Source organism: Salmo salar, chromosome 09 (genome assembly GCF_965601325.2).
Source record: "Salmo salar chromosome 09, fSalSal1, whole genome shotgun sequence".
In the NCBI taxonomy this organism is placed as follows: Eukaryota; Metazoa; Chordata; class Actinopteri; order Salmoniformes; family Salmonidae; genus Salmo; species Salmo salar.
Window position 1 is genome coordinate 37622539 of NC_138299.1, and position 20106 is coordinate 37642644.

The window sequence follows — 20106 nt, forward strand, 5'->3', positions numbered from 1 at the left end:
CGCAAGAAATCAAAGAAAGACCATTAAAATTCACCCACTGTTCACCCAACTGTTTCCAAGACAGAAGGGCTTACAATAACAACTCTTTAATGTAGGCCTAGTGAGAGAATACATGAGAGAATCCAAAATGGTGTCACCTTTGAACTATAGCCTGCGGTGGGCTCTAGGGGGCAGCATGCAGTTAGAGTAGAGACAGCGAGAGAGAGAGCGAGAGAGAGAGAGAGAGAGAGAGAGAGGAGGGATGGAGAGAGACAACATGGAGGGACTAAGAGGGAGAGAGGAAGACAGAGAGAGATCGAGAGAGAGAGAGAGAGGAGGGAGGGAGTAAGAGGGAGCAAGGAAGGGAGAGAGAGAGAGAGAGAGCAATAGAGGAGGGAGAGAGATATTTACCTTAATCTCATCAATCTCATCTGGGACTATTTTGTAGGAAGATATGACGCCTCCGAGCCTGTGGATGAGAAACACAAAACAACAACAAGATCATAGTTAGTTCATATTCAGTCTCAACAAACTCACTGGAGACGGAAAGAGAGGGGGAGAGAATAGGCAAACAAAACGGGGATTGGAGAAATATGGAGCAAAGAAAGTAAGTAGGAGTGGGAGTAAAAGGAGAAGTGGTAAAACTGAGTGAAAGAAAAAAAGGGTTATCCTGAACTGTACTCTAAGTTATGAGCCATCTGTATGTACAGGTCAAAGAAAATGGACTCTCCAAAATAGACATTAAAGACAAAAGCATAAGTAGTCAGTATTAGCTATTTTTAGAGAGTGATTGTGATTCACTGAGAAAATGCCATGAGACTGTTAGTTCAAGTCAAATCATGTCCACTGGCGCCTACCAGTGGAGGATATATTTACCACACCAGGGCAAGAACTACATAGTAAAGCCCACCCAGTATGGAGTCTTCTCAGTACTATAGTCAGACAGAAATATGATTTTCCTCAGCTCTTTCAATCATAAAATGGTGAAAACCACAACACACGGAAATATTGAACGCAATGAACATACAACCATCAAAACCTAATCCTAGAGGGAATTCAGTCTACTGTCAAAAGGAAATCCATCAAAAGTGGGTCACAGCATGCTAAATTGAGACATTCGAAAATGAGAATTTGTTCAACAAAACTAATCAGGATTTCCTTAATCCAGTAGTCAGAGAAACCACTTGTGTTGTGTGTGTGTGGATTGTGTGTTGGGGTGAGTTACTCAGCGACTCAGGAGCTTCTAGGGAAAGTACACACACACACACACACACACACACACACACACACACACACACACACACACACACACACACACACACACACACACACACACACACACACACACACACACACACACACACACACACACACACACACACACACACACACTCACACTTGGAATGACCCTTTCAGCAGTAGTAAAGTGGTTTTAAAAGAGAAGGTGGTATCATCTCATCCGTTTGTCTATAACAGCACTGATCATTGTCGAAATGCCCTCCTGATCTGATTGGTGGAATGTTACTCCCAAAACTCCAGATTATTCTGGGCTAAGGAGATAGAGAAGGAGGAGGCCATTCGGAATAGCTGGAGAGAAGTAATGACAGAAGATGGGAAGAGGGGGAGAAAGAGGGAGGGACAGAGAGAGATTGGTGTGTTTTATATTTACATAAGGTTGAGTGATGTGTGTGTGTGTGTGTGTGTGTGTGTGTGTGTGTGTGTGTGTGTGTGTGTGTGTGTGTGTGTGTGTGTGTTAACCCCTGTCCTTGTCTACAGCTGCTGAGTCCCAGCTGTGCAGATCTGCTCTGTTCTGGGACAGCTACATTAATAAATTCAATCTGCTACGCACTCTCTCTCCTCTTCCTCCTCCTCTTCCTCCACTCCATCCTCTCTCCCTGCCTCACTCTCTCTTTGCCTCCCTCTCTCTTTGCCTCCCTATCTCTGCCCTCACTCTCTCTCTCCGCCCTCACTCTCTCTCCGCCCTCACTCTCTCTCTCCGCCCTCACTCTCTCTCTCCGCCCTCACTCTCTATCTCCGCCCTCACTCTCTCTCTCCGCCCTCACTCTCTCTCCGCCCTCACTCTCTCTCTCCGCCCTCACTCTCTCTCTCCGCCCTCACTCTCTTCTCCGCCCTCACTCTCTCTCTCCGCCCTCACTCTCTATCTCCGCCCTCACTCTCTCTCTCCGCCCTCACTCTCTATCTCCGCCCTCACTCTCGCTCTCCGCCCTCACTCTCTCTCTCTGCCCTCACTCTCTGCCCTCACTCTCTCTCTCTGCCCTCACTCTCTCTCTGCCCTCACTCTCGCTCTCTGCCTCTTCTCTTTCCTCCTCTTCTCTATATCATTAACTACTCTGTCAGGCCAGCTAAAAGCTACACTTGAACACGTCTCTCAAGTGTGCAGATGTACAGATACATTAACTACCCTTTCTATCTCCCCCATTGCTCTGTAATTGTCCCTCTTCATCCATCTCTTTATCTCCGTCCCTTGTGATGGACCCTAACCCATCAGTGTCCGGAGCGGAGAACAGGTATCTAGCTCCAAGTCATTCATGTGAAGGAGACGTAGGTGTCATTAGTGTGAGCGTGGTTGATCACACATCTATTCTCATCTACTCTCATTAGCAACAGGGAGGGAGAGAGAGAGAGAGACAGAGGGGGAGAGAGGGAGAGGGAGGGAGAGAGAGAGAGGGAGAGAGAGAGAGAGGGAGAGAGACTTTGTGTAGTAGGCAAGTGTTTGTACAGTGGTCGGATCATAGCGTACAGCCCAAGACTATGTATGTGTGTAGTAGTCAGGTGTTGGTACAGTGGTAGGATCCTAGCGTACAGCCCCAGACTGTGTATGTGTGTAGTAGTCAGGTGTTGGTACAGTGGTAGGATCCTAGCGTACAGCCCCAGACTGTGTATGTGTGTAGTAGTCAGGTGTTGGTACAGTGGTAGGATCCTAGCGTACAGCCCCAGACTGTGTATGTGTTTGTGTGTGTAATAGTCAGGTGTTGGTACAGTGGTCGGATCCTAGAGTAAAGCCCCAGACTGTATATGTGTGTAGTAGTCAGGTGTTGGTACAGTGGTTGGATCCTAGCGTACAGCCCCAGACTGTGTATGTGTGGTAGTAGTCAGGTGTTGGTACAGTGGTCGAATCCTAGAGTACAGCCCCAGACTGTGTATGTGTGTAGTAGTCAGGTGTTGGTACAGTGGTCGGATCCTAGCGTACAGCCCCAGACTGTGTATGTGTGTAGTAGTTAGGTGTTGGTACAGTGGTCGGATCCTAGCATACAGCCCCAGACTGTGTTTGTGTGTTGTAGTCAGGTGTTGGTACAGTGGTTGGATCCTAGCGTACAGCCCCAGACTGTGTATGTGTGTAGTAGTCAGCTGTTGGTACAGTGGTCGGATCCTAGCGTACAGCCCCAGACTGTGTTTGTGTGTAGTAGTCAGGTGTTGGTAACAGTGGTCTGGATCCTAGCGTACAGCCCCAGACTGTGTATGTGTATGTGTGTAGTAGTCAGGGGTTGGTACAGTGGTTGGATCCTAGAGTACAGCCCCAGACTGTGTATGTGTTTGTGTGTTGTAGTCAGGTGTTGGTACAGTGGTTGGATCCTAGAGTACAGCCCCAGACTGTGTATGTGTGTAGTAGTCAGGTGTTGGTACAGTGGTTGGATCCTAGAGTACAGCCCCAGACGGTGAATGTGTGTAGTAGGCAAGTGTTTGTACAGTGGTCGGATCATAGCGTACAGCCCAAGACTATGTATGTGTGTAGTAGTCAGGTGTTGGTACAGTGGTTGGATCCTAGAGTACAGCCCCAGACGGTGAATGTGTGTAGTAGGCAAGTGTTTGTACAGTGGTCGGATCATAGCGTACAGCCCAAGACTATGTATGTGTGTAGTAGTCAGGTGTTGGTACAGTGGTTGGATGCTACCGTTCAGCCCCAGACTGTGTATGTGTGTAGTAGTCAGGTGTTGGTACAGTGGTTGGATCCTAGCGTACAGCCCCAGACTGTGTATGTGTGTAGTAGTCAGGTGTTCGTACAGTGGTCGGATCCTGGCGTACAGCCCCAGACTGTGTTTGTGTTTGTGTGTGTAGTAGTCAGGTGTTGGTACAGTGGTCGAATCCTAGAGTACAGCCCAGGACTGTTTGTGTGTAGTAGTCAGGTGTTGGTACAGTGGTTGGATCCTAGCGGAGAGCCCCAGACTGTGTATGTGTATGTGTGTAGTAGTCAGGTGTTGGTACAGTGGTTGGATTATAGCGTTCAGCCCCAGACTGTGTATGTGTTTGTGTGTAGTAGTTAGGTGTTGGTACAGTGGTTGGATCCTAGAGTACAGCCCCAGACTGAGTTTGTGTGTAGTAGTCAGGTGTTGGTACAGTGGTTGGATCCTAGCATACAGCCGCAGCCTGTGTATGTGTTTGTGTGTGTAGTAGTCAGGTGTTGGTACAGTGGTTGGATCCTAGAGTACAGCCCCAGACGGTGAATGTGTGTAGTAGGCAAGTGTTCGTACAGTGGTCGGATCATAGCGTACAGCCCAAGACTATGTATGTGTGTAGTAGTCAGGTGTTGGTACAGTGGTTGGATCCTAGAGTACAGCCCCAGACGGTGAATGTGTGTAGTAGGCAAGTGTTTGTACAGTGGTCGGATCATAGCGTACAGCCCAAGACTATGTATGTGTGTAGTAGTCAGGTGTTGGTACAGTGGTTGGATGCTAGCGTACAGCCCCAGACTGTGTATGTGTGTAGTATTCAGGTGTTGGTACAGTGGTTGGATGCTAGCGTACAGCCCCAGACGGTGTATGTGTGTAGTAGTCAGGTGTTGATACAGTGGTAGGATCCTAGCGTACAGCCCCAGACTGTGTATGTGTTTGTGTGTGTAGTAGTCAGGTGTTGGTACAGTGGTTGGATGCTAGTGTACAGCCCCAGACTGTGTATGTGTGTAGTAGTCAGGTGTTGGTACAGTGGTCGAATCCTAGAGTACAGCCCCAGACTGTTTGTGTGTAGTAGTCAGGTGTTGGTACAGTGGTTGGATACTAGCGGAGAGCCCCAGACTGTGTATGTGTATGTGTGTAGTAGTCAGGTGTTGGTACAGTGGTTGGATTATAGAGTTCAGCCCCAGACTGTGTATGTGTTTGTGTGTAGTAGTTAGGTGTTGGTACAGTGGTTGGATCCTAGAGTACAGCCCCAGACTGAGTTTGTGTGTAGTAGTCAGGTGTTGGTACAGTGGTTGGATCCTAGCATATAGCCGCAGACTGTGTATGTGTTTGTGTGTGTAGTAGTCAGGTGTTGGTACAGTGGTTGGATCCAAGCATACAGCCCCAGACTGTGTATGTGTGTAGTAGTCAGGTGTTGGTACAGTGGTTGGATCCTAGCGTACAGCCCCAGACTGTGTATGTGTGTAGTAGTCAGGTGTTGGTACAGTGGTCGGATCCTAGAGTACAGCCCCAGACTGTATTTGTGTGTAGTAGTCAGCTGTTGGTACAGTGGTTGGATCCTAGAGTACAGCCCCAGACTGTGTATGTGTGTAGTAGTCAGGTGTTGGTACAGTGGTTGGATCCAAGCATACAGCCCCAGACTGTGTATGTGTGTAGTAGTTAGGTGTTGGTACAGTGGTTGGATCCTAGCGTACAGCCCCGGACTGTGTTTGTGTGTAGTAGTCAGGTGTTGGTACAGTGGTTGGATCCTAGCGTACAGCCCCAGACTGTGTATGTGTTTAGTAGTCAGGTGTTGGTACAGTGGTCGGATCCTAGCATACAGCCCCAGACTGTGATTGTGTGTTGTAGTCAGGTGCTGGTACAGTGGTTGGATCCTAGCGTACAGCCCCAGACTGTGTATGTGTGTAGTAGTCAGGTGTTGGTACAGTGGTCGGATCCTAGCGTACAGCCCCAGACTGTGTTTGTGTGTAGTAGTCAGGTGTTGGTACAGTGGTTGGATCCTAGCGTACAGCCCCAGACTGTGTATGTGTGTAGTAGTCAGGGGTTGGTACAGTGGTTGGATCCTAGAGTACAGCCCCAGACTGTGTATGTGTTTGTGTGTTGTAGTCAGGTGTTGGTACAGTGGTTGGATCCTAGAGTACAGCCCCAGACTGTGTATGTGTGTAGTAGTCAGGTGTTGGTACAGTGGTTGGATCCTAGAGTACAGCCCCAGACGGTGAATGTGTGTAGTAGGCAAGTGTTTGTACAGTGGTCGGATCATAGCGTACAGCCCAAGACTATGTATGTGTGTAGTAGTCAGGTGTTGGTACAGTGGTTGGATCCTAGAGTACAGCCCCAGACGGTGAATGTGTGTAGTAGGCAAGTGTTTGTACAGTGGTCGGATCATAGCGTACAGCCCAAGACTATGTATGTGTGTAGTAGTCAGGTGTTGGTACAGTGGTTGGATGCTACCGTTCAGCCCCAGACTGTGTATGTGTGTAGTAGTCAGGTGTTGGTACAGTGGTTGGATCCTAGCGTACAGCCCCAGACTGTGTATGTGTGTAGTAGTCAGGTGTTGGTACAGTGGTTGGATCCTAGAGTACAGCCCCAGACTGTGTTTGTGTGTAGTAGTCAGGTGTTGGTACAGTGGTTGGATCCTAGCGTACAGCCCCAGACTGTGTATGTGTGTAGTAGTCAGGTGTTCGTACAGTGGTCGGATCCTGGCGTACAGCCCCAGACTGTGTTTGTGTTTGTGTGTGTAGTAGTCAGGTGTTGGTACAGTGGTCGAATCCTAGAGTACAGCCCAGGACTGTTTGTGTGTAGTAGTCAGGTGTTGGTACAGTGGTTGGATCCTAGCGGAGAGCCCCAGACTGTGTATGTGTATGTGTGTAGTAGTCAGGTGTTGGTACAGTGGTTGGATTATAGCGTTCAGCCCCAGACTGTGTATGTGTTTGTGTGTAGTAGTTAGGTGTTGGTACAGTGGTTGGATCCTAGAGTACAGCCCCAGACTGAGTTTGTGTGTAGTAGTCAGGTGTTGGTACAGTGGTTGGATCCTAGCATACAGCCGCAGCCTGTGTATGTGTTTGTGTGTGTAGTAGTCAGGTGTTGGTACAGTGGTTGGATCCTAGAGTACAGCCCCAGACGGTGAATGTGTGTAGTAGGCAAGTGTTCGTACAGTGGTCGGATCATAGCGTACAGCCCAAGACTATGTATGTGTGTAGTAGTCAGGTGTTGGTACAGTGGTTGGATCCTAGAGTACAGCCCCAGACGGTGAATGTGTGTAGTAGGCAAGTGTTTGTACAGTGGTCGGATCATAGCGTACAGCCCAAGACTATGTATGTGTGTAGTAGTCAGGTGTTGGTACAGTGGTTGGATGCTAGCGTACAGCCCCAGACTGTGTATGTGTGTAGTATTCAGGTGTTGGTACAGTGGTTGGATGCTAGCGTACAGCCCCAGACGGTGTATGTGTGTAGTAGTCAGGTGTTGATACAGTGGTAGGATCCTAGCGTACAGCCCCAGACTGTGTATGTGTTTGTGTGTGTAGTAGTCAGGTGTTGGTACAGTGGTTGGATGCTAGTGTACAGCCCCAGACTGTGTATGTGTGTAGTAGTCAGGTGTTGGTACAGTGGTCGAATCCTAGAGTACAGCCCCAGACTGTTTGTGTGTAGTAGTCAGGTGTTGGTACAGTGGTTGGATACTAGCGGAGAGCCCCAGACTGTGTATGTGTATGTGTGTAGTAGTCAGGTGTTGGTACAGTGGTTGGATTATAGAGTTCAGCCCCAGACTGTGTATGTGTTTGTGTGTAGTAGTTAGGTGTTGGTACAGTGGTTGGATCCTAGAGTACAGCCCCAGACTGAGTTTGTGTGTAGTAGTCAGGTGTTGGTACAGTGGTTGGATCCTAGCATATAGCCGCAGACTGTGTATGTGTTTGTGTGTGTAGTAGTCAGGTGTTGGTACAGTGGTTGGATCCAAGCATACAGCCCCAGACTGTGTATGTGTGTAGTAGTCAGGTGTTGGTACAGTGGTTGGATCCTAGCGTACAGCCCCAGACTGTGTATGTGTGTAGTAGTCAGGTGTTGGTACAGTGGTCGGATCCTAGAGTACAGCCCCAGACTGTATTTGTGTGTAGTAGTCAGCTGTTGGTACAGTGGTTGGATCCTAGAGTACAGCCCCAGACTGTGTATGTGTGTAGTAGTTAGGTGTTGGTACAGTGGTTGGATCCTAGCGTACAGCCCCGGACTGTGTTTGTGTGTAGTAGTCAGGTGTTGGTACAGTGGTTGGATCCTAGCGTACAGCCCCAGACTGTGATTGTGTGTTGTAGTCAGGTGCTGGTACAGTGGTTGGATCCTAGCGTACAGCCCCAGACTGTGTATGTGTGTAGTAGTCAGGTGTTGGTACAGTGGTCGGATCCTAGCGTACAGCCCCAGACTGTGTTTGTGTGTAGTAGTCAGGTGTTGGTACAGTGGTTGGATCCTAGCGTACAGCCCCAGACTGTGTATGTGTATGTGTGTAGTAGTCAGGGGTTGGTACAGTGGTCGAATCCTAGAGTACAGCCCCAGACTGTGTATGTGTGTAGTAGTCAGGTGTTGGTACAGTGGTCGAATCCTAGAGTACAGCCCCAGACTGTGTATGTGTGTAGTAGTCAGGTGTTGGTACAGTGGTCGGATCCTAGCGTACAGCCCCAGACTGTGTATGTGTGTAGTAGTTAGGTGTTGGTACAGTGGTCGGATCCTAGCATACAGCCCCAGACTGTGTTTGTGTGTTGTAGTCAGGTGTTGGTACAGTGGTTGGATCCTAGCGTACAGCCCCAGACTGTGTATGTGTGTAGTAGTCAGCTGTTGGTACAGTGGTCGGATCCTAGCGTACAGCCCCAGACTGTGTATGTGTTTGTGTGTGTAGCAGTCAGGTGTTGGTACAGTGGTTGGATGCTAGCGTACAGCCCCAGACTGTGTATGTGTTTGTGTGTGTAATAGTCAGGTGTTGGTACAGTGGCCGGATCCTAGCGTACAGCCCCAGACACTGTATGTGTGTAGTAGTCAGGTGTTGGTACAGTGGTTGGATCCTAGCGTACAGCCCCAGACTGTGTATGTGTATAGTAGTTAGGTGTTGGTACATTGGTTGGATCCTAGCGTACAGCCCCAGACTGTGTATGTGTTTAGTAGTCAGGTGTTGGTACAGTGGTTGGATCCTAGCGTACAGCCCCAGACTGTGTATGTGTGTAGTAGTCAGGTGTTGGTACAGTGGTCGGATCCTAGCGTACAGCCCCAGACTGTGTATGTGTATAGTAGTCAGGTGTTGGTACAGTGGTCGGATCCTAGCGTACAGCCCCAGACTGTGTATGTGTGTAGTAGTCAGGTGTTGGTACAGTGGTTGGATCCTAGAGTACAGCCCCAGACGGTGAATGTGTGTAGTAGGCAAGTGTTTGTACAGTGGTCGGATCATAGCGTACAGCCCAAGACTATGTATGTGTGTAGTAGTCAGGTGTTGGTACAGTGGTTGGATCCTAGAGTACAGCCCCAGACGGTGAATGTGTGTAGTAGGCAAGTGTTTGTACAGTGGTCGGATCATAGCGTACAGCCCAAGACTATGTATGTGTGTAGTAGTCAGGTGTTGGTACAGTGGTTGGATGCTAGCGTTCAGCCCCAGACTGTGTATGTGTGTAGTAGTCAGGTGTTGGTACAGTGGTTGGATGCTAGCGTACAGCCCCAGACGGTGTATGTGTGTAGTAGTCAGGTGTTGATACAGTGGTAGGATCCTAGCGTACAGCCCCAGACTGTGTATGTGTTTGTGTGTGTAGTAGTCAGGTGTTGGTACAGTGGTTGGATGCTAGCGTACAGCCCCAGACTGTGTATGTGTGTAGTAGTCAGGTGTTGGTACAGTGGTTGGATGCTAGCGTACAGCCCCAGACGGTGTATGTGTGTAGTAGTCAGGTGTTGATACAGTGGTCGGATCCTAGCGTAAAGCCCCAGACTGTGTATGTGTGTAGTAGTCAGGTGTTGGTACAGTGGTTGGATCCTAGCGTACAGCCCCAGACTGTGTATGTGTATGTGTATGTGTGTAGTAGTCAGGTGTTGGTACAGTGGTCGGATCCAAGCGTACAGCCCCAGACTGTGTATGTGTGTAGTAGTCAGGTGTTGGTACAGTGGTTGGATCCTAGAGTACAGCCCCAGACTGTGTTTGTGTGTAGTAGTCAGGTGTTGGTACAGTGGTTGGATCCTAGCGTACAGCCCCAGACTGTGTATGTGTGTAGTAGTCAGGTGTTGGTACAGTGGTCGGATCCTGGCGTACAGCCCCAGACTGTGTTTGTGTTTGTGTGTGTAGTAGTCAGGTGTTGGTACAGTGGTCGAATCCTAGAGTACAGCCCCAGACTGTTTGTGTGTAGTAGTCAGGTGTTGGTACAGTGGTTGGATCCTAGCGGAGAGCCCCAGACTGTGTATGTGTATGTGTGTAGTAGTTAGGTGTTGGTACAGTGGTTGGATCCTAGAGTACAGCCCCAGACTGAGTTTGTGTGTAGTAGTCAGGTGTTGGTACAGTGGTTGGATCCTAGCATACAGCCGCAGCCTGTGTATGTGTTTGTGTGTGTAGTAGTCAGGTGTTGGTACAGTGGTTGGATCCTAGAGTACAGCCCCAGACGGTGAATGTGTGTAGTAGGCAAGTGTTCGTACAGTGGTCAGATCATAGCGTACAGCCCAAGACTATGTATGTGTGTAGTAGTCAGGTGTTGGTACAGTGGTTGGATCCTAGAGTACAGCCCCAGACGGTGAATGTGTGTAGTAGGCAAGTGTTTGTACAGTGGTCGGATCATAGCGTACAGCCCAAGACTATGTATGTGTGTAGTAGTCAGGTGTTGGTACAGTGGTTGGATGCTAGCGTACAGCCCCAGACTGTGTATGTGTGTAGTAGTCAGGTGTTGGTACAGTGGTTGGATCCTAGCGTACAGCCCCAGACTGAGTATGTGTGTAGTAGTCAGGTGTTGATACAGTGGTTGGATCCTAGCGTACAGCCCCAGACTGTGTATGTGTTTGTGTGTGTAGTAGTCAGGTGTTGGTACAGTGGTCGAATCCTAGAGTACAGCCCCAGACTGTTTGTGTGTAGTAGTCAGGTGTTGGTACAGTGGTTGGATACTAGCGGAGAGCCCCAGACTGTGTATGTGTATGTGTGTAGTAGTCAGGTGTTGGTACAGTGGTTGGATTATAGCGTTCAGCCCCAGACTGTGTATGTGTTTGTGTGTAGTAGTTAGGTGTTGGTACAGTGGTTGGATCCTAGAGTACAGCCCCAGACTGAGTTTGTGTGTAGTAGTCAGGTGTTGGTACAGTGGTTGGATCCTAGCATATAGCCGCAGACTGTGTATGTGTTTGTGTGTGTAGTAGTCAGGTGTTGGTACAGTGGTTGGATCCAAGCATACAGCCCCAGACTGTGTATGTGTGTAGTAGTCAGGTGTTGGTACAGTGGTTGGATCCTAGCGTACAGCCCCAGACTGTGTATGTGTGTAGTAGTCAGGTGTTGGTACAGTGGTCGGATCCTAGAGTACAGCCCCAGACTGTATTTGTGTGTAGTAGTCAGCTGTTGGTACAGTGGTTGGATCCTAGAGTACAGCCCCAGACTGTGTATGTGTGTAGTAGTCAGGTGTTGGTACAGTGGTTGGATCCAAGCATACAGCCCCAGACTGTGTATGTGTGTAGTAGTTAGGTGTTGGTACAGTGGTTGGATCCTAGCGTACAGCCCCGGACTGTGTTTGTGTGTAGTAGTCAGGTGTTGGTACAGTGGTTGGATCCTAGCGTACAGCCCCAGACTGTGTATGTGTTTAGTAGTCAGGTGTTGGTACAGTGGTCGGATCCTAGCATACAGCCCCAGACTGTGATTGTGTGTTGTAGTCAGGTGCTGGTACAGTGGTTGGATCCTAGCGTACAGCCCCAGACTGTGTATGTGTGTAGTAGTCAGGTGTTGGTACAGTGGTCGGATCCTAGCGTACAGCCCCAGACTGTGTTTGTGTGTAGTAGTCAGGTGTTGGTACAGTGGTTGGATCCTAGCGTACAGCCCCAGACTGTGTATGTGTATGTGTGTAGTAGTCAGGGGTTTGTACAGTGGTCGAATCCTAGAGTACAGCCCCAGACTGTGTATGTGTGTAGTAGTCAGGTGTTGGTACAGTGGTCGAATCCTAGAGTACAGCCCCAGACTGTGTATGTGTGTAGTAGTCAGGTGTTGGTACAGTGGTCGGATCCTAGCGTACAGCCCCAGACTGTGTATGTGTGTAGTAGTTAGGTGTTGGTACAGTGGTCGGATCCTAGCATACAGCCCCAGACTGTGTTTGTGTGTTGTAGTCAGGTGTTGGTACAGTGGTTGGATCCTAGCGTACAGCCCCAGACTGTGTATGTGTGTAGTAGTCAGCTGTTGGTACAGTGGTCGGATCCTAGCGTACAGCCCCAGACTGTGTATGTGTTTGTGTGTGTAGCAGTCAGGTGTTGGTACAGTGGTTGGATGCTAGCGTACAGCCCCAGACTGTGTATGTGTTTGTGTGTGTAATAGTCAGGTGTTGGTACAGTGGCCGGATCCTAGCGTACAGCCCCAGACACTGTATGTGTGTAGTAGTCAGGTGTTGGTACAGTGGTTGGATCCTAGCGTACAGCCCCAGACTGTGTATGTGTATAGTAGTTAGGTGTTGGTACATTGGTTGGATCCTAGCGTACAGCCCCAGACTGTGTATGTGTTTAGTAGTCAGGTGTTGGTACAGTGGTTGGATCCTAGCGTACAGCCCCAGACTGTGTATGTGTGTAGTAGTCAGGTGTTGGTACAGTGGTCGGATCCTAGCGTACAGCCCCAGACTGTGTATGTGTATAGTAGTCAGGTGTTGGTACAGTGGTCGGATCCTAGCGTACAGCCCCAGACTGTGTATGTGTGTAGTAGTCAGGTGTTGGTACAGTGGTTGGATCCTAGAGTACAGCCCCAGACGGTGAATGTGTGTAGTAGGCAAGTGTTTGTACAGTGGTCGGATCATAGCGTACAGCCCAAGACTATGTATGTGTGTAGTAGTCAGGTGTTGGTACAGTGGTTGGATCCTAGAGTACAGCCCCAGACGGTGAATGTGTGTAGTAGGCAAGTGTTTGTACAGTGGTCGGATCATAGCGTACAGCCCAAGACTATGTATGTGTGTAGTAGTCAGGTGTTGGTACAGTGGTTGGATGCTAGCGTTCAGCCCCAGACTGTGTATGTGTGTAGTAGTCAGGTGTTGGTACAGTGGTTGGATGCTAGCGTACAGCCCCAGACGGTGTATGTGTGTAGTAGTCAGGTGTTGATACAGTGGTAGGATCCTAGCGTACAGCCCCAGACTGTGTATGTGTTTGTGTGTGTAGTAGTCAGGTGTTGGTACAGTGGTTGGATGCTAGCGTACAGCCCCAGACTGTGTATGTGTGTAGTAGTCAGGTGTTGATACAGTGGTTGGATGCTAGCGTACAGCCCCAGACGGTGTATGTGTGTAGTAGTCAGGTGTTGATACAGTGGTCGGATCCTAGCGTAAAGCCCCAGACTGTGTATGTGTGTAGTAGTCAGGTGTTGGTACAGTGGTTGGATCCTAGCGTACAGCCCCAGACTGTGTATGTGTGTAGTAGTCAGGTGTTGGTACAGTGGTCGGATCCTGGCGTACAGCCCCAGACTGTGTTTCTGTTTGTGTGTGTAGTAGTCAGGTGTTGGTACAGTGGTCGAATCCTAGAGTACAGCCCCAGACTGTTTGTGTGTAGTAGTCAGGTGTTGGTACAGTGGTTGGATCCTAGCGGAGAGCCCCAGACTGTGTATGTGTATGTGTGTAGTAGTCAGGTGTTGGTACAGTGGTTGGATTATAGCGTTCAGCCCCAGACTGTGTATGTGTTTGTGTGTAGTAGTTAGGTGTTGGTACAGTGGTTGGATCCTAGAGTACAGCCCCAGACTGAGTTTGTGTGTAGTAGTCAGGTGTTGGTACAGTGGTTGGATCCTAGCATACAGCCGCAGCCTGTGTATGTGTTTGTGTGTGTAGTAGTCAGGTGTTGGTACAGTGGTTGGATCCTAGAGTACAGCCCCAGACGGTGAATGTGTGTAGTAGGCAAGTGTTTGTACAGTGGTCGGATCATAGCGTACAGCCCAAGACTATGTATGTGTGTAGTAGTCAGGTGTTGGTACAGTGGTTGGATGCTAGCGTACAGCCCCAGACTGTGTATGTGTGTAGTAGTCAGGTGTTGGTACAGTGGTTGGATCCTAGCGTACAGCCCCAGACTGAGTATGTGTGTAGTAGTCAGGTGTTGATACAGTGGTTGGATCCTAGCGTACAGCCCCAGACTGTGTATGTGTTTGTGTGTGTAGTAGTCAGGTGTTGGTACAGTGGTCGAATCCTAGAGTACAGCCCCAGACTGTTTGTGTGTAGTAGTCAGGTGTTGGTACAGTGGTTGGATACTAGCGGAGAGCCCCAGACTGTGTATGTGTATGTGTGTAGTAGTCAGGTGTTGGTACAGTGGTTGGATTATAGCGTTCAGCCCCAGACTGTGTATGTGTTTGTGTGTAGTAGTTAGGTGTTGGTACAGTGGTTGGATCCTAGAGTACAGCCCCAGACTGAGTTTGTGTGTAGTAGTCAGGTGTTGGTACAGTGGTTGGATCCTAGCATATAGCCGCAGACTGTGTATGTGTTTGTGTGTGTAGTAGTCAGGTGTTGGTACAGTGGTTGGATCCTAGCGTACAGCCCCAGACTGTGTATGTGTGTAGTAGTCAGGTGTTGGTACAGTGGTCGGATCCTAGAGTACAGCCCCAGACTGTATTTGTGTGTAGTAGTCAGCTGTTGGTACAGTGGTTGGATCCTAGAGTACAGCCCCAGACTGTGTATGTGTGTAGTAGTCAGGTGTTGGTACAGTGGTTGGATCCAAGCATACAGCCCCAGACTGTGTATGTGTGTAGTAGTTAGGTGTTGGTACAGTGGTTGGATCCTAGCGTACAGCCCCGGACTGTGTTTGTGTGTAGTAGTCAGGTGTTGGTACAGTGGTTGGATCCTAGCGTACAGCCCCAGACTGTGTATGTGTTTAGTAGTCAGGTGTTGGTACAGTGGTCGGATCCTAGCATACAGCCCCAGACTGTGATTGTGTGTTGTAGTCAGGTGCTGGTACAGTGGTTGGATCCTAGCGTACAGCCCCAGACTGTGTATGTGTGTAGTAGTCAGGTGTTGGTACAGTGGTCGGATCCTAGCGTACAGCCCCAGACTGTGTTTGTGTGTAGTAGTCAGGTGTTGGTACAGTGGTTGGATCCTAGCGTACAGCCCCAGACTGTGTATGTGTATGTGTGTAGTAGTCAGGGGTTGGTACAGTGGTCGAATCCTAGAGTACAGCCCCAGACTGTGTATGTGTGTAGTAGTCAGGTGTTGGTACAGTGGTCGAATCCTAGAGTACAGCCCCAGACTGTGTATGTGTGTAGTAGTCAGGTGTTGGTACAGTGGTCGGATCCTAGCGTACAGCCCCAGACTGTGTATGTGTGTAGTAGTTAGGTGTTGGTACAGTGGTCGGATCCTAGCATACAGCCCCAGACTGTGTTTGTGTGTTGTAGTCAGGTGTTGGTACAGTGGTTGGATCCTAGCGTACAGCCCCAGACTGTGTATGTGTGTAGTAGTCAGCTGTTGGTACAGTGGTCGGATCCTAGCGTACAGCCCCAGACTGTGTATGTGTTTGTGTGTGTAGCAGTCAGGTGTTGGTACAGTGGTTGGATGCTAGCGTACAGCCCCAGACTGTGTATGTGTTTGTGTGTGTAATAGTCAGGTGTTGGTACAGTGGCCGGATCCTAGCGTACAGCCCCAGACACTGTATGTGTGTAGTAGTCAGGTGTTGGTACAGTGGTTGGATCCTAGCGTACAGCCCCAGACTGTGTATGTGTATAGTAGTTAGGTGTTGGTACATTGGTTGGATCCTAGCGTACAGCCCCAGACTGTGTATGTGTTTAGTAGTCAGGTGTTGGTACAGTGGTTGGATCCTAGCGTACAGCCCCAGACTGTGTATGTGTGTAGTAGTCAGGTGTTGGTACAGTGGTCGGATCCTAGCGTACAGCCCCAGACTGTGTATGTGTATAGTAGTCAGGTGTTGGTACAGTGGTCGGATCCTAGCGTACAGCCCCAGACTGTGTATGTGTGTAGTAGTCAGGTGTTGGTACAGTGGTTGGATCCTAGAGTACAGCCCCAGACGGTGAATGTGTGTAGTAGGCAAGTGTTTGTACAGTGGTCGGATCATAGCGTACAGCCCAAGACTATGTATGTGTGTAGTAGTCAGGTGTTGGTACAGTGGTTGGATCCTAGAGTACAGCCCCAGACGGTGAATGTGTGTAGTAGGCAAGTGTTTGTACAGTGGTCGGATCATAGCGTACAGCCCAAGACTATGTATGTGTGTAGTAGTCAGGTGTTGGTACAGTGGTTGGATGCTAGCGTTCAGCCCCAGACTGTGTATGTGTGTAGTAGTCAGGTGTTGGTACAGTGGTTGGATGCTAGCGTACAGCCCCAGACGGTGTATGTGTGTAGTAGTCAGGTGTTGATACAGTGGTAGGATCCTAGCGTACAGCCCCAGACTGTGTATGTGTTTGTGTGTGTAGTAGTCAGGTGTTGGTACAGTGGTTGGATGCTAGCGTACAGCCCCAGACTGTGTATGTGTGTAGTAGTCAGGTGTTGGTACAGTGGTTGGATGCTAGCGTACAGCCCCAGACGGTGTATGTGTGTAGTAGTCAGGTGTTGATACAGTGGTCGGATCCTAGCGTACAGCCCCAGACTGAGTATGTGTATAGTAGTCAGGTGTTGGTACAGTGGTCGGATCCTAGCGTACAGCCCCAGACTGTGTATGTGTGTAGTAGTCAGGTGTTGGTACAGTGGTTGGATCCTAGCGTACAGCCCCAGACTGTGTATGTGTATAGTAGTTAGGTGTTGGTACATTGGTTGGATCCTAGCGTACAGCCCCAGACTGTGTATGTGTTTAGTAGTCAGGTGTTGGTACAGTGGTTGGATCCTAGCGTACAGCCCCAGACTGTGTATGTGTGTAGTAGTCAGGTGTTGGTACAGTGGTCGGATCCTAGCGTACAGCCCCAGACTGTGTATGTGTATAGTAGTCAGGTGTTGGTACAGTGGTCGGATCCTAGCGTACAGCCCCAGACTGTGTATGTGTGTAGTAGTCAGGTGTTGGTACAGTGGTTGGATCCTAGAGTACAGCCCCAGACGGTGAATGTGTGTAGTAGGCAAGTGTTTGTACAGTGGTCGGATCATAGTGTACAGCCCAAGACTATGTATGTGTGTAGTAGTCAGGTGTTGGTACAGTGGTTGGATCCTAGAGTACAGCCCCAGACGGTGAATGTGTGTAGTAGGCAAGTGTTTGTACAGTGGTCGGATCATAGCGTACAGCCCAAGACTATGTATGTGTGTAGTAGTCAGGTGTTGGTACAGTGGTTGGATGCTAGCGTTCAGCCCCAGACTGTGTATGTGTGTAGTAGTCAGGTGTTGGTACAGTGGTTGGATGCTAGCGTACAGCCCCAGACGGTGTATGTGTGTAGTAGTCAGGTGTTGATACAGTGGTAGGATCCTAGCGTACAGCCCCAGACTGTGTATGTGTTTGTGTGTGTAGTAGTCAGGTGTTGGTACAGTGGTTGGATGCTAGCGTACAGCCCCAGACTGTGTATGTGTGTAGTAGTCAGGTGTTGGTACAGTGGTTGGATGCTAGCGTACAGCCCCAGACGGTGTATGTGTGTAGTAGTCAGGTGTTGATACAGTGGTCGGATCCTAGCGTACAGCCCCAGACTGAGTATGTGTATAGTAGTCAGGTGTTGGTACAGTGGTCGGATCCTAGCGTACAGCCCCAGACTGTGTATGTGTGTAGTAGTCAGGTGTTGGTACAGTGGTTGGATCCTAGCGTACAGCCCCAGACTGTGTATGTGTATAGTAGTTAGGTGTTGGTACATTGGTTGGATCCTAGCGTACAGCCCCAGACTGTGTATGTGTTTAGTAGTCAGGTGTTGGTACAGTGGTTGGATCCTAGCGTACAGCCCCAGACTGTGTATGTGTGTAGTAGTCAGGTGTTGGTACAGTGGTCGGATCCTAGCGTACAGCCCCAGACTGTGTATGTGTATAGTAGTCAGGTGTTGGTACAGTGGTCGGATCCTAGCGTACAGCCCCAGACTGTGTATGTGTGTAGTAGTCAGGTGTTGGTACAGTGGTTGGATCCTAGAGTACAGCCCCAGACGGTGAATGTGTGTAGTAGGCAAGTGTTTGTACAGTGGTCGGATCATAGTGTACAGCCCAAGACTATGTATGTGTGTAGTAGTCAGGTGTTGGTACAGTGGTTGGATCCTAGAGTACAGCCCCAGACGGTGAATGTGTGTAGTAGGCAAGTTTTTGTACAGTGGTCGGATCATAGCGTACAGCCCAAGACTATGTATGTGTGTAGTAGTCAGGTGTTGGTACAGTGGTTGGATGCTAGCGTTCAGCCCCAGACTGTGTATGTGTGTAGTAGTCAGGTGTTGGTACAGTGGTTGGATGCTAGCGTACAGCCCCAGACGGTGTATGTGTGTAGTAGTCAGGTGTTGATACAGTGGTAGGATCCTAGCGTACAGCCCCAGACTGTGTATGTGTTTGTGTGTGTAGTAGTCAGGTGTTGGTACAGTGGTTGGATGCTAGCGTACAGCCCCAGACTGTGTATGTGTGTAGTAGTCAGGTGTTGGTACAGTGGTTGGATGCTAGCGTACAGCCCCAGACGGTGTATGTGTGTAGTAGTCAGGTGTTGATACAGTGGTCGGATCCTAGCGTAAAGCCCCAGACTGTGTATGTGTGTAGTAGTCAGGTGTTGGTACAGTGGTTGGATCCTAGAGTACAGCCCCAGACGGTGAATGTGTGTAGTAGGCAAGTGTTTGTACAGTGGTCGGATCATAGCGTACAGCCCAAGACTATGTATGTGTGTAGTAGTCAGGTGTTGGTACAGTGGTTGGATCCTAGAGTACAGCCCCAGACGGTGAATGTGTGTAGTAGGCAAGTGTTTGTACAGTGGTCGGATCATAGCGTACAGCCCAAGACTATGTATGTGTGTAGTAGTCAGGTGTTGGTACAGTGGTTGGATGCTAGCGTTCAGCCCCAGACTGTGTATGTGTGTAGTAGTCAGGTGTTGGTACAGTGGTTGGATGCTAGCGTACAGCCCCAGACGGTGTATGTGTGTAGTAGTCAGGTGTTGATACAGTGGTAGGATCCTAGCGTACAGCCCCAGACTGTGTATGTGTTTGTGTGTGTAGTAGTCAGGTGTTGGTACAGTGGTTGGATGCTAGCGTACAGCCCCAGACTGTGTATGTGTGTAGTAGTCAGGTGTTGGTACAGTGGTTGGATGCTAGCGTACAGCCCCAGACGGTGTATGTGTGTAGTAGTCAGGTGTTGATACAGTGGTCGGATCCTAGCGTACAGCCCCAGACTGAGTATGTGTATAGTAGTCAGGTGTTGGTACAGTGGTCGGATCCTAGCGTACAGCCCCAGACTGTGTATGTGTGTAGTAGTCAGGTGTTGGTACAGTGGTTGGATCCTAGCGTACAGCCCCAGACTGTGTATGTGTATAGTAGTTAGGTGTTGGTACATTGGTTGGATCCTAGCGTACAGCCCCAGACTGTGTATGTGTTTAGTAGTCAGGTGTTGGTACAGTGGTTGGATCCTAGCGTACAGCCCCAGACTGTGTATGTGTGTAGTAGTCAGGTGTTGGTACAGTGGTCGGATCCTAGCGTACAGCCCCAGACTGTGTATGTGTATAGTAGTCAGGTGTTGGTACAGTGGTCGGATCCTAGCGTACAGCCCCAGACTGTGTATGTGTGTAGTAGTCAGGTGTTGGTACAGTGGTTGGATCCTAGAGTACAGCCCCAGACGGTGAATGTGTGTAGTAGGCAAGTGTTTGTACAGTGGTCGGATCATAGTGTACAGCCCAAGACTATGTATGTGTGTAGTAGTCAGGTGTTGGTACAGTGGTTGGATCCTAGAGTACAGCCCCAGACGGTGAATGTGTGTAGTAGGCAAGTGTTTGTACAGTGGTCGGATCATAGCGTACAGCCCAAGACTATGTATGTGTGTAGTAGTCAGGTGTTGGTACAGTGGTTGGATGCTAGCGTTCAGCCCCAGACTGTGTATGTGTTTGTGTGTGTAGTAGTCAGGTGTTGGTACAGTGGTTGGATGCTAGCGTACAGCCCCAGACTGTGTATGTGTGTAGTAGTCAGGTGTTGGTACAGTGGTTGGATG

At 49.3% G+C, this 20106-nt stretch overlaps 1 protein-coding gene across 5 annotated transcripts in view; it reads right to left on the bottom strand.

The window, feature by feature from the left end:
- Nucleotides 1-20106, bottom strand: part of gphna (gephyrin a) — a 173767-nt gene that overhangs the window by 87093 nt on the left and 66568 nt on the right. For all 5 annotated transcript variants that reach the window (XM_082955756.1, XM_014211285.3, XM_045723618.2 and 2 more), the window contains exon 3: nucleotides 391-448. In XM_082955756.1, the coding sequence (XP_082811882.1) occupies nucleotides 391-448 (58 nt within the window). The remainder of the gene's footprint in view (nucleotides 1-390; nucleotides 449-20106) is intronic.